A 13,835-nucleotide genomic window follows, 5' to 3' on the forward strand; every position below is an offset into this window, starting at 1 on the left:
TTATGAATGGATGGCATTCTCTTTGATGGAGCCACTGCCTACTAAATCCCGCAGGTATGCAGCTGACAAAGAAGGTTGTCCTTCTACATGTTCTCCTTGCTTGGTTTCTCCCACTACTGATTCTGGTATGCTGGATTCTAGATTTGAGGGTGTCTGGAATTTGGGCTCTAGTGATTCATTGCCATGCAGAGGAAGCAGGGCTTTGTGCCGCGTGAGACTATCATCACTATTGCGGGTTTCCAAGGAGTTTCTGTGCTTTGCATTTTTATTGGCTACAGCATTTTTCTGGTGCTCCTCAAAGCTTAGTGACAAGGTGACAGTTCCACCACCAAAACTCACCTTCTGCTTGCACCCATGTTTTTGCTGTGGTTCTGCAGATGTTGGTATTGAAAAGGGCTCTTCATGGTTGCTTTTGCTGCTAATGGATGAGGATGGGGTAGAGCCTGTGGAGCCCCCCAGGCTATTGGACCTCTTGCGGGACACATTGCTCCGTCGTAGTGTAGCTCTGGCTGCCACTTTGAAAGCATGAGCAGCCGTGCTGCAGCGTACTTCCTCAATGGTGTTGCGGGATGGCTTAAAGAGGATAATGTAGACCTTGTTGAAGAAGATGCATGCTAAAAGCCCAAAGCTGGCTGCCAGAATGGCAATCACCTCCACTGCTGAGACAAATTTGCCATAGGTGCTGGCGTAGGCTGGTATAAAAGAGATCCATACAATGAAAAAAATCAACATACTGAAGGTGATAAATTTGGCTTCATTGAAGTTCTCTGGTAGCTTGCGGGATTTGAAAGCAAAGAAGAAGCAGATAGCGGCCAGCAGACAAGTGTAACCAATTAGGAAGCCCAGTGCCATCAAGGAGCCCTCATTACAAGTGATAAAGATGATTTCATCCTCCATTTCATGATTACGGAAGCTAGAAGGGGGAGCTGTATAAAGCCAGATGACGCAGATGACAATTTGCACAAACGTGCATAAGAAGACCAAGAGGAACTGAAGGTTAAGTCCCCACCACTTGCGATGGAGGCTTGTTGGTATCTTAGCCTCAAAGACCAGAAGGACACGATTGGTCTTTACCAGAATGCAGGAGATGCAGAGCACAAAGCTGATGCCAAAGGCTGGTTGTCGTAAGCGGCAATTCCAATCTTGAGGCTCACCAATGAAGAAAAGGGAGCTAGAAAAGCAACAGAGCAAGGAAAACAGGAGGAGATAAGAGAGCTCCCGGTTTGTGGCCTTGACGATGGGCGTGTTGCGAAATCTGGTAAAGACTCCCAGGACAAATGAGGTTAAGAAGACACCTAGTACAGCAAAAAGAGTGAGAGCAATTCCAAATGGTTCTGTCCAGGACAAAAATTCGATTTGCTTGGGAATGCAGAAGGTATGGTTTTCATTGGACCAGAAGTTTTCAGCACACTTCTCACAAGCACTGGCATCTGGAAAAGACAAAACATCCTCACTTAAAAGAAGACATCTGAACAGGAAGTGCACTTAGTGGCATCTCTGTCAAGAGGCCATCTACATGCAATACTGCCAAAAGACCATGGCTGTATTCTTTCACGGACTTATTATTTTCCATGGCTTTTGTAGAGGAGAAACTCCTAGAGATTGTATGCAAAACTATGGCTTGTACATCCTTTAATCCTTAGTTTGGTTCATTTACAAAAAAAAAAAGGAGAGAGAGTATGTTCCATCCTCCTTCAGGAAAAGAAAGTTTTCCAAGGGATTGTGTTTTGGCAGAAGCTTTCCTCCCTGGCTCAGAGATTACCTCATGATTCTTTAAATAATTGTAAATAATTCCCACTCCACATTACAGACTAGGATTTTAACAAGAATTCTTCCTGACAGGCTATTTTTCATCTGTTGGAATCAACCTTTCATGGAGAAGCATTCCATCATACAAATTTTGTCCTGGACTCTGGAGGCACAGATAGTTAAAAACAGACAAACAAATTCTAGGGTTTGACCTAGGTGGACAACCTGCAGCCGTATATTAAAAAAAACCTATAGGCACAATCTATAAAAAAAAGAAAATATATCAAGAGTTGGGGATTCACCACAGTTTTTGAAAGAAAAATAGTCTTTTTCTTCTCTTTTCTTTCTGTATAATCTGGAAATTCAAAAACTTATCTTGAGGAGGCCCTGATCCTTCCAATTGCATTCTCTTCTGGGACAAAATCCACTGCTAATCTGTAAATATAGTAACTGGATGGAGTGATGAAAGTGGTTAATAATTCACTAACACTTTGTAACAGGGTGCCGTTACCAATGGTGACTTCCAAAAATGAATTCAGAGTCCATTTGGATAAATGTTTCTAATAGAGGAGAGGGCTACTTTCGTTCGATCATACCTGTTTCATCACTGATCTCTCCATCTGTGCATTCAACACATTCAAAGCAGCAGGTGGGCTCCCCTTCAATGATACCTTTCCTTGTACCTGGAAGGCAGTCTCTGCTGCAGTTCGAGAAGGGTACCTTAAGGAATAAAGTTAGGTTTCATTAATATCTAGGTTGATGCTCCTGATTGGTGGTGAAGCAACACCCTTCCAACCCTTTGTCCATCATCATGTGTGAATGAAGACAATCTGGGCAGGGATCCGCTGACAAGGTAAGCTGATAGGGGGGAAGAAGAAGACTGATTGCAGATCTCCCTACAGCTGATTGTCAAAACAAGGTCGATGGTGGTCTTTGCTTCTACACACAAAAAAAGAAACAGGCGAGAAGCAAAACTGATACTCTTTGCTGTATCCTTCAGTGATCCAAAGATGCTACAATACAGACTCAGAGAGGTAGTCAACCTGAGCCTGCAGTATTGAAATAGATAAATGGGTACCACTTCAGTGGGAAAAACCCAGCTGCTTTCATGTGTGCGGAGAGCAGGAAGCTTGTGTTGGATCTGGCTGGATGTGAGGCATTGCGACACAAGACGAGGCAAGGTGGAGGAGCCCAGAAAAGCCAGCAATCCAAATGTCACTAGTCATCTGGTGAAAAGCTCTCCCTGTGGTGCACCAAGAAGAGGTGCCTAAGTGCTGAACAGAATGAACTAGTATCCTAGGCTGTTAAGACTGCATTGTGTGTCTAGCACAGGGGTCAGCAACCTGAAACAGTGAAAGAGCCACTCGGAACCGGTTCCCTCACAAAAGGAAAAACTGGGAGCCACAAAAACTGTGTGCACATGCGCGTACATGCACGCATGTGCAGAACAGGGTTTGACTGAAGAGTGGAGCCAAGGCGAGATACGCACCTACCCTGCATATTTGAATTGATTGGTTGAACTTTTTTAGTCTCACCTCTTTTTTTTTTTGGACTGCACATGGCAGAGTACTGGGAGCCGCAGGAGACGGCTGAAAGAGCCGCATGCGGCTCCGGAGCCGCGGGTTGCAGACCTGTGGTCTAGCATATGTAGATTTCCATGACGTTATATGCCATACTCTACATAAAATAAAGTCAACCTGTGACAAAAGGCAGGTGGGCATTATGTCTTGCTCACTTGGGCAAGTTAGTGAGTAGCTGCCATGGCACCAAGAAGCAGGTGGAGCTGCTGCTTTCACTTGCCCACTTCTTTAGGAGCATAGATGTGAAGAGGAATTATGCTAGCCCTGGACAGCACATCAAAATGGGTTCAGTTTCCTTCCCATTGAGGAGATGCACATTCTTCTCAGAAGTAGAAACCAGAGCTAAGGATATCCTGGTCACTGCTTAAAAAGGGAGGGAGAAAAGCCATATGCATAAGTGGGCTTGGAAGTGGAATAGTCTGCCTGAATATTCTAGCATGTACTGTAAGAAGCAGGGAACAAGATGGTGCATATGCCTAGTTTTCCATCATGTGACAAGCATCACCATCTGATAAATGTGTGAACTATGTTTTTGACATGAGATGTTCTTTCTACAAATGTGAACTTAGCATAAGGGTGTATGAGCCTACTGTCAGTGTTTAACACTGTCAACTAACTATTGCTGGCTGAGAATGAAAAAGTCCAACACAGAAAGGACACCTAGTTGAGGAAGCTATGAACTCTACGGTAATATGAACTCTATGGTAATCCTATAATCCCAGGTTTGCAAGTAAGATCAGATCTGGAACTTTCCAAACAGCCACAAGATGGCGCCAAAAGGAAGATCTGCTGACTTTTGAATTGAATTTTTAAGGTCAATCATTCTGAATGAGTAACAATAATGCTATAAAAAAGCTTTTCTTTAAGATACAAGTGGTAGAAAAAAGAACAAAGAGACAAACAGGACACTAAAATACTTCTCTGTTTAAATTTTGTGCTAAATATTAGTTTTGACATCAGCAAGCTGAAGATGACTGTAGTACTAAAGCCCACAGAAAAGCAAAGTGACTTGACAATTGTTTGTCCACCTTGGGGGAAAAAAGATACGGTAAGTGAAAAAGAGTATAACTTGAAGGGCCTAGAGCAGGGAATTCTGGGAGTTGAAGTCCACGAGTCATAAAAGAGCCAAGGTTGCCTACCCCTGGCCAAGAGCAATGTGAAGGACCTCTGATTGCAAAAATCAGGCATCTTGAGAAGAGTATGACAAGTGATCATGAAGGGCACATCTGAATTGAATAAGCAGTTTTGAATTATAAAAAACATTAAATCAGCCGTTTTTATTTTCATGAGATTATCTTTAAGAAACAAATACCCAAGAAATTCCACAGAAGCAAAGAAAAATTTTCACAATGCAAGGAAGCATTGAGACTTTTTTTTAAAGTGAGGCCAGTCTTTATTTGCCCTGGATTACAGCATCAGAATGGCTGTGGAGAATAGCTGTTACACCTGCTGTTGTTTTTCCATTATACGACAGCATCACTTGACAACAGATATCAAACGAAAACATTTTAATGTTTTTATATCTATCTCTATCTCTCTATCTATACACACATACATACATAGATTTGATACCTGTTGTATCAAATACACATGCACAAACTAGTTCGATCTCAAAGCTGTGTTCTTCATTCAGAAGAAAAGAAAAGAAAAAAGGAAAAGAAAAGAAAGCTATCCTTTCCTGAGAAGAAGAAAGATTTAATTCTCACAAACAGAGATGAAATGATAGAAGGTGTTGAAGCCACAGGAACCTTGGGAGGAAGTGATCATGCAATATTGGAATTCAACATTATGGAAGCACAAGCAATAGAACACAGCCAAACTAGAGTCTTGGACTTTAAGAGAGCTAATTTCAATAAACTTAGAGAGAGCTTGGGAAGGATTCCATAGATGAGAATCCTCAAGGGGAAAATAACTCAAGAAGCTTGGGAAATTTTGAAAAGTGAGATAATAAAGGCCCAGTCTAGTACAATACCAACAAAGAAGAAAAATAACAGCTCTCAAAAGAAACCAGCATGGCTGCATAAAGAACTCTCTGATTAAATTTAAAGATAAAAGGGACAAGTATAAGAATTGGAAAGAGGGGCACATAACTAAGTCAGAATATCAGCAAATAGTCCGTGCCTGCAAAGATGAAGTGAGGAAAGCTAAGGCTCAAAATGAACTAAGGCTTGCGACCAAAGTCAAAAATAACAAAAAAAAAAACTTTCTTTCAACATATAAAAAACAAGAAAAAAGTTAAGGAAATGATTGGTCCATTAGTGGGGGAAAGTGGCAAGAAGGTGACAAGCAACAGGGAGAAAGCAGAACTATTTAACTCGTTTTTTGCATCTGTCTTTACACAAAGGGAAAAAACAGTCCAGCCTACCAAAACCAGTGCCATAAAAAACAGAATAGAAACACAAGTTAAGATAGGCAAAAAAATGGTAAGTGAGCACCTGTGCAGCCTAGATGAGTTCAAATCACCAGGACCAGATGGATTACACCCCAAAGTTCTCAAGGAACTGGCAGACGTGATCTCAGAACCACTGAACTATATTTTTCAAAGATCCTGGAGCACTGGGGAACTACCAGAGGACTGGAATAGAACTGATGTAGTTCCCATCTTCAAAAAAGGGAAAAAATAGATCCAGGAAATTATAGACCTATTAACCTGACCTCAATACCTGGGAAGATTCTGGAAAAGATAATCAAACAACAAATCAGCGAACACCTTGATGCAAACAAAGTCATCACTAAAAGTCAACATGTGTTTGTCAAAAACAGATCATGCCAGAAAAATCTTATTACATTCTTTGACCAAGTGACAAAATTAGTGGACCAGAGGAATTCTGTAGATATAATTTACTTGGACCTCAGTAAGGCATTTCATAAAGTAGATCACAACCTACTACTTGATAAGATAGAAAAATGTGGGTTAGATAGCATCACCACCAGACGGATTCGTAGATGGCTGACAGGCCGTACTCAGCGTGTGGTCCTCAATGGAACTGCATCTACATGGAAGGAAGTGTGTAGTGGGGTGCCCCAGGGCTCTGTTCTGGGCCCAGTGTTCTTCAACATGTTCATCAACGATTTGGATGAGGGGATAGATGGGGAACTCATCAAAGTTGCAGACGACACCAAGCTGGCAGGAATAGCCAATACTCCAGAATAGAGGATCTGGACAGACTTGAACACTGGGTGCTATCTAACAAAATGAAATTCAATGGTGAAAAAAGTAAGGTTCTACATTTAGGCAGGAAAAATCGAATGCACAGGTATAGTATAGGGGATACCTTACTCAATAGTAGTAACTGTGAGAGGGATCTCAGAGTCCTAGTAGACAATCACTTCAATATGAGCCAGCAGTGTGCTGCAGCTGCCAAAAAAGCCAACACAGTGCTAGGCTGCATTAACAGAGGGATAGAATCAAGATCACGTGAAGTACTAATACCACTTTACAATGCCTTGGTAAGGCCACACCTGGAATACTGCATGCAGTTTTGGTCACCACAATGTAAAAAAGATGTTGAGACTCTAGAAAGGGTACAGAGAAGGGCAACAAAGATGATTGGGGGACTGGAGGCTAAAACATATAGGGAACGGTTGCTGGAATTGCGTATGTGTAGTTTAACAAAGAGAAGGGTAAGGGGTGACATGATAGCAGTGTTCCAATATCTCAGGGGCTGCCACAAAGAAGAGGGAGTCAAGCTATTCTCCAAAGCACCTGAAAGCAGGACAAGAAGCAATGGATGGAAACTAGTCAAGGAGAGAAGCAACCTAGAACTAAGGAGAAACTTCCTGACAGTTAGAACAATTAACCAGTGGAACAACCTGCCTCCAGAAGTGGTGAATGCTCCAACACTGGAAGTTTTTAAGAGGAGACTGGACAGCCATTTGCCTGAAATGGTATAGGGTTTCCTGCCTGAGCAGGGGGTTGGACTAGATGAGGTCCCTTCCAACTTTATTATTATTATTATCTTCATCATCATCATCATCATCATCATCATCATCATCATCATCTCCTGGGAAAATCTGAGAAATATCAGTTAAAATGCTGGGTGTCACTTACCTCTTTGGAAAATCCACTCCATAAGATCTTATTTTCATTGATAAATAACCTTTCTCCTTTTTTGGCATAAACATTATAGTGTCCAACCTCTTCAAATACAATGGAGCCATCTTCTGGGGACAGATGCCAATTGATAATTGAATAATTTCCTATTAGGCCTCCTGACTCATCAAAATCCACTTGCTCCCCCATATTATTAGTGAAGTTCAAATGTCGCAGATGCTTCAGTACCTAGAAAAAAAGACCCAGAGATGCTGAAGTGATCACTGCTGTGAATGAGGCATCACTGGAAGAGGAGTGCTTCATTGGCACCCTAAATAAAAATAAACTTCCTGAAATAAGGGGAAAATAGAATTAATACATATTTTTGCTTATAAGATACTCCCGCATGGTTCCTATAATTTTAATGATTTTTTTTTTGGGGGGGGTGGAAACTTACATGACAACAACACCATTGCTTATTTATCAATTACTAGTCCAAGCCAATAAAATGAGGAAAAAGGAAGAAAAGATTCTGACAATAAAAAACATTAAATACTTAAAAACACTAACCAAACAGATGCAAATAACACATCAACTAGTTCAGAAAATATTTATATTTTATATTTATTAAATTTTTATACCGCCCTTCTCCCGAAGGACTCAGGGCGGTGTACAGGGCAATAAACATTAAAAAACAAAGTACAAAAGTTAAAAAACAATTAAATAATTTATGCCCGATATATACAATAGTTAAAACCATATTAAAACCCAACCCCAAATCCATCAGACCAGGCCGGCTTGCTCAAATAAATAGGTTTTTAGATCCCGCCGGAAGGAGCGAAGGTCGGGGGCCATCCAGAGCTCAACCGGCAAGCGGTTCCACAGGTCTGGTGCACCCACCGAGAACGCCCTCCCCCTGGGGGCCACCAGTCGACATTCTCTGATCGGAGGCACCCTGAGGAGGCCCTCTCTGTGGGAGCGCACTGGACGGAGGGAAGTTGACGCCGGCCGCAGGTGCTGCCGTAGGTAATCCGGACCCATGCCATGTAGGGCTTTGTAGGTCATTACCAGCACCTTGAATCTCACCCGGATAAATGATATTCCTACCTCTCTTATGGCAATTGCTAGTAAGCAGAATTAGGCAATCCACCTGATTATTTTTATAGCCAAAAAAGAAGTTTGTTTACCTAGCTGGACCAGATAAGTGACTAATAAGGAATGATAGATACATAGGAGACCACAATAAAATATGAGAAATCGACTGTATTGCTGGTTTTGACAGAGAGCAAAGGTGATCTTTAGAGACTATTCTTCTCCAGAGCCACAGATGATATAACATTATATCTAGCTAACTAACCAATGTTTTCTTAAATGGAACAGAGATGACATTAGTAAAATAGTTGCCTACTTTCAAAGTTCTATATAAATCAATCTTAAAGAAATAGGGAAATAAGCTTTGATCCTTTTATAACTCAGTATCCAAAATATACCGTTTAATCTCTGTGTTTGCTCCTCACCTGCTTTTTGGAGGAAGAAATTGGCGACAAGGTCACAGTAAAATGACTTCTTTCCAGTGAAGAAGTAAATCTATTAGCAAAAATTAAGGAGGCTGAAGATCCCCTAAGTAACTTACGTTTAGACAGTATTTTAGTTCGCATTTTCTCATATGTGGGAACAGAGCAAAGACCACATTTCAAAAGCAAAAGGGCATACGATACGCATCAAGGGATATGTAGAACCACTGTAATATATTTTCTTTTTATTGCTTCTAAAGCTCTTTCTTCCCTATGTATACAAAACTGTATGCCATAGAACAGAAAGCTCAGCATTTTGGCTTTCAATAATTTAATGGTGGCACATATAAAATTATTGCCTCTGCAACTGACAAATCAGTTTATTCCATTAATAGTTTTAGAAGTTTCAGCAATGGTATCTTTTGTTACTTTGATGTTGTCAATTATTGGATGATGACTCAAAGAAATTTAATCTTTAACCCGCTCAATGCAGGTATTGTTTACCTTCTAGTTATGAATACAATTAGCATACCTCTTAGTAAGTAGAATTACTTAAATCTGGGATAATATCTATTTTTTATTGCTGCAATAAACTCCCTAGTTTTGCACACAATGCCTTAAGCCATCCTGTGTCAAAGGATAAAATAACTGCATAGTCAGCATATAACAGGATGGATATAGGTTTCTTTGCCAACAACAGAGGGTAAAGCTTGTTTTTTAAAAAAGCTTGAGTAATGGAATTAATACAGAAAAAAGCAGAACAAGTGTGTAATCTTGTTTAACTTCTTTCTGAGTTGATCAGACAAGCCTATGGTGGTGGAACACTAACCTGCATGAAGGTATTTTCATGTAATATAATAATTAAAATAAAAAGTGATTTATGGACCAGGATGCTAATTTTGCTTACAGCCTTTCCCTAGGTAAAATACCATCTTTAAGTCAACAAAAGAGCCATATAGAGTATCTGGTCAGAATAAATGAACAAATTTACTTAATTTACACCATTCTCATAAGGCTACCTCAATAGGTAGCTTAGAATAACACCTATTTTGAAGATGTCACATTGGATGCTGATTGATTTTTTGTCCAATTTGTTCATCACTTTTAAAGCTCTTTATGATGTAAAACTGAAGGACAACATCCAACATCAAGTCAGAATTGAGATACTTAGGGCCCCAACCTTGCTGGCATTTACAAGCACGCTATATAGACATTCCATAATTCACTCAGTGCTTAGCTTATTACTTTTATTGGCACTTACAATGTTTAGATTTTGGTTTATTTATTACAATGTCATTGTAGAGTTGTTATTGTTTATGTTGTTGTACCCTACTGAGATTCTGCTAGGATTTAGGTAAGATATAAATAATGTTAAATAAGTGAATAGGTTAATAAGTAAGTGGCTAATTGATCTGAAATTAACAGCTTATCTCCTTTCTTAAAAATTGGGACAGTTGTTCATTAACACTACTCCCTCAGAATAGGAAATGAGAAATTGATAGTGATAAAAGGGCACCAATCAGAAATCAAGTCACCTTACCTCTAAAGCTTTGCCATTTTTCACTCACGCTATGAATTTAGGTATTTTGGAAGTGAGAAATAAGTAATCAACAGGTAGTTCAAATTAACTCAGTTGAGTAACAGCTTCACTAAATACAAAGTGCTCTGCTTAGACCTCAGGTGTCAGATTTGCCTCCTCGCGCCAGAGGCATCCTTAGGAGGAGAGTGAACCACAAGACACCAAAATTCAAAAGAGCTTTAATCTTGTGCAGCTTGTACTAACTTTCTCCAATTAGTCATTTGCATCTCCCTTTCTTTTCTTTTCAACAAAGACTTCAATTGTTTTTTCAAAGCCAATCCCCACGGATCAATCTCTTTTATTATTTCTAAGCTCCCTTCATTTAATTTGGCATTAGCTTCAACTCAAGCTTGAAAACCAAACCACATCTCAGATTTAAACTTGTATTTGGAATTTTGACTTTTTTATATAACCATATTTTATTCATTTTTTATAATCACAAATTCTTAATATTTTATCAGAAACACGTCTGGGTTCCAATATTTAGCTTACTAATACATGTTAAACTCCGTTACCTCGTTTTTCTACCCATTGATTAAATGTATCCCACATTCTAAAGCACAGGTGTCAAACTTGCCACATCACATGACGTGTTGTGACATATCGTGACTCATTTTGCATTGCCAGCAATGGGGTGGGCACGGCTTCGGTATGATGAAACTGGCCCATGAGCTGGCAGTTTGACACCACTGTTCTAAAGTATTCTGAATCTTCTTTCTCCTTCATTTTCAATGTAAATCTGTCCATTTCTGCACAGTCCAAATTTTTCCTGATTATCTCTTCTTCCGCTGGTAATTCTTCATCTTTCCAATGGAGCAAATACAATTCTTGCTGCCGTTAATACATGTAACATTAAATATATATGTTCTTTCTCATAATTTCCTGCAATTATACCTAACAGAAATAATTATGGTTTAAAATCTACGTGTTTTTTTGTCATTTTCTCTAAGCATATATGCATTCTTGACCAAAACCTTCTAGCCTTAAATCATATCCACCAAAAATGATAATATGTGCCTGGTTTTTATTTACATTTTCAACAATTGCTAGACATATTTTTAAACATTTTTGCTAACCTCACAGGTGGTAAGTGCCATCTGTAAAACGTTTTATATAAGTTTTCTTTGTAAGCCACTGCCTTTGTTATTTTAGGATTTCTTTCCCAAAGTCTTTGCCAGTTTTCTTTTCAACAAAGACTTCAATTGTTTTTTCAAAGCCAATCCTCACAGATCAATCTCCTTTATTATTTCTAAGCTCCCTTCATTTAATTTGGCATTAGTTTCAATTTAAGCTTGAAAACCAAACCATATCTCACGAGTTAAACTTGTATTTGGAATCTTGACTATTAATTTAGCCCTCTAACATCATCCTAGATTTCTTGGGAAAGGATTAATGCTTGGTACAAGTCTGTTGCATTTTAGAGATTAAAAAACTAGAGACGAGCCCTCTCAAACTCATTAGATATTTTATTGGAGTGCTCTTATCCAAGGAAGTTTTACTGGGCAGTTATCCTCTGGCCTGCAAATCAAACTATTACTGGGTATTTTTTTTGAAAGAAGAACAGAGATTGGTCAATATCAGGATAAAAATCAGTCTTAAATTCAGTTCTGTTTAACAGGCTTGAGAATATCAACATACAATTGATAATACTGACACCACTACCCCCTTAGTTTTGGTTCTCCTTTGATCAATGCATTTAGAATAAAGCATTCAAATTTGGTAGTCATTTGGATCAAGCCCCAAGGCCCATAATTAGTTCTACCCTGCTTCAAATAAGATAATGTCAAGGTTATTTTATCAGGGATAAAAGGTTTCCTGGTTAAGTCCAATCCATAACTAAATCATAAGCAAGGATTATTTCAGCATTTGGCTGCTTTAGTAGCAAATTCAGGAGATTTCATCATTGTAATGATGTATATCAGACATGTCAAACACAAGGCCCGGGGGCCAGATCCGGCCTGTGAAGTGGTTTCATGTGGCCCGTGAAGCCATCCTGGAAACAGTGAGGGAACGGCCCCCACTGCCTTGGCCCTGGCCCAGAGACCCTCCTCCTGCCAGAGACCCTCAGATCTGTCCCACTCCTGCCCAGGTCCCCATAGGCACCCTAAATGTGAACGATGTAGAGCTGGCCATGCCCACCCAGTAGGCCATACGCACTTTAGCCACGCCCACCCAGTAGGCCACGCCCACCCAGGCCATACCCACCTGGCCCCCTGAGGGCAACCGCAATGCTGATGCGGCCCTCAATGAAATTGAGTTTGACACCCCTGATGTATATGAATGCTAAATGCTCAACATCCATTCAGAAAAAACCTGTCCCAGAGGGATTTGTATATAAGTGCACTTTAGCTTGGATGGCTCATTCCTGCTATTAATTGTTTCTTCTCCCTCGCCCACCAAAAAGAAATGGAATTTTCTACCTTGAAAGTGTGGTATTATTGAAAGAGATGATAGGGAAAACTTACTAGAGATATTCATTTTGTGAACAGAGATAAAAAGGAAGATAAAATTAAGTAAGTATATTTTTTATGATCACCTGATTCATTCTAAAATCTCAGATTAGCTTATTGCAAAATGGAGATGGGAGGAGGTGAAGAATCACCATTGTTTTTCCAATGACTTAACAGCTTTTGTTTGGCAAAAGTATTTGTGTCAGCCTTTGTTTAATAAAATTCGCAAAATGGCTCCCGGTGGTAATAAAAGCATTTTACAACGCTGTATAAGATTATCAGAGCATTCGGAATGGAGAAGATGGATTGATTACATTCAGAATAAATATGGGACTAAAAAGTTTCATTTAGCATATGAATGAGTATTAGAATTCAACAGGATGTATTATTATTTAGCTATGTCTAATAGGAGTTAAAGTGCGTTAGGATTTAAAGTGTATTCATAGATAGTTAGCATATTCTAGTTCAAGTTTGTTAGAGGCAATACCCTGTATTCAGCTCTGGGAAGTGGGGGGAGGAGGGGGAGGGAAGGGTGGGCTCTATGGGGAGGTGGGGGAAGTTGGAGGGGAGGGGGAGGGAAGGGTTTTTTTAAAATGTACTGTAAAACTTTTCAATTAAAAAAAAGATTATCAGAGCAGTTGAACCAGGAAAAAAATGCTAAGAAATATCACTGGATTAAAGCCAGCTGGGAGAGGCTGCTTTAGTGAAAGGGTCTCCATGTGATGCAGTGTGATACGCATAGACAGCAATGTGCACATGGGAACTCCCAAATTTGCTAATTTGTTTGTTATTTTTGAATTCTTTTTTTTTCTTCAGAAACTAGCTTACTCTCAAGTAAGATGGCCTGTTTTAGCATCATCTCTGCTTCCAAGAATATTTTGGGGTGATACACAGCATCTTGGTGTTCTACAGAGAATTGTGAGGAACAAT

At 39.7% G+C, this 13,835-nt stretch overlaps 1 protein-coding gene across 1 annotated transcript in view; it reads right to left on the reverse strand.

Moving 5' to 3' along the window:
- Window positions 1-13,835, reverse strand: part of CASR (calcium sensing receptor) — a gene marked incomplete at both ends in the record, with an annotated part of 41,081 nt that continues 27,246 nt past the window's right edge. The window contains 3 exons of the mRNA XM_081321687.1: window positions 1-1,430; window positions 2,346-2,469; window positions 7,381-7,611. Coding sequence (XP_081177813.1) covers window positions 1-1,430; window positions 2,346-2,469; window positions 7,381-7,611 — 1,785 coding nt within the window. The remainder of the gene's footprint in view (window positions 1,431-2,345; window positions 2,470-7,380; window positions 7,612-13,835) is intronic.

The sequence above is a fragment of the Vipera berus genome, assembly GCF_964194415.1.
Source record: "Vipera berus genome assembly, chromosome: 2".
Classification (NCBI taxonomy): domain Eukaryota; kingdom Metazoa; phylum Chordata; class Lepidosauria; order Squamata; family Viperidae; genus Vipera; species Vipera berus.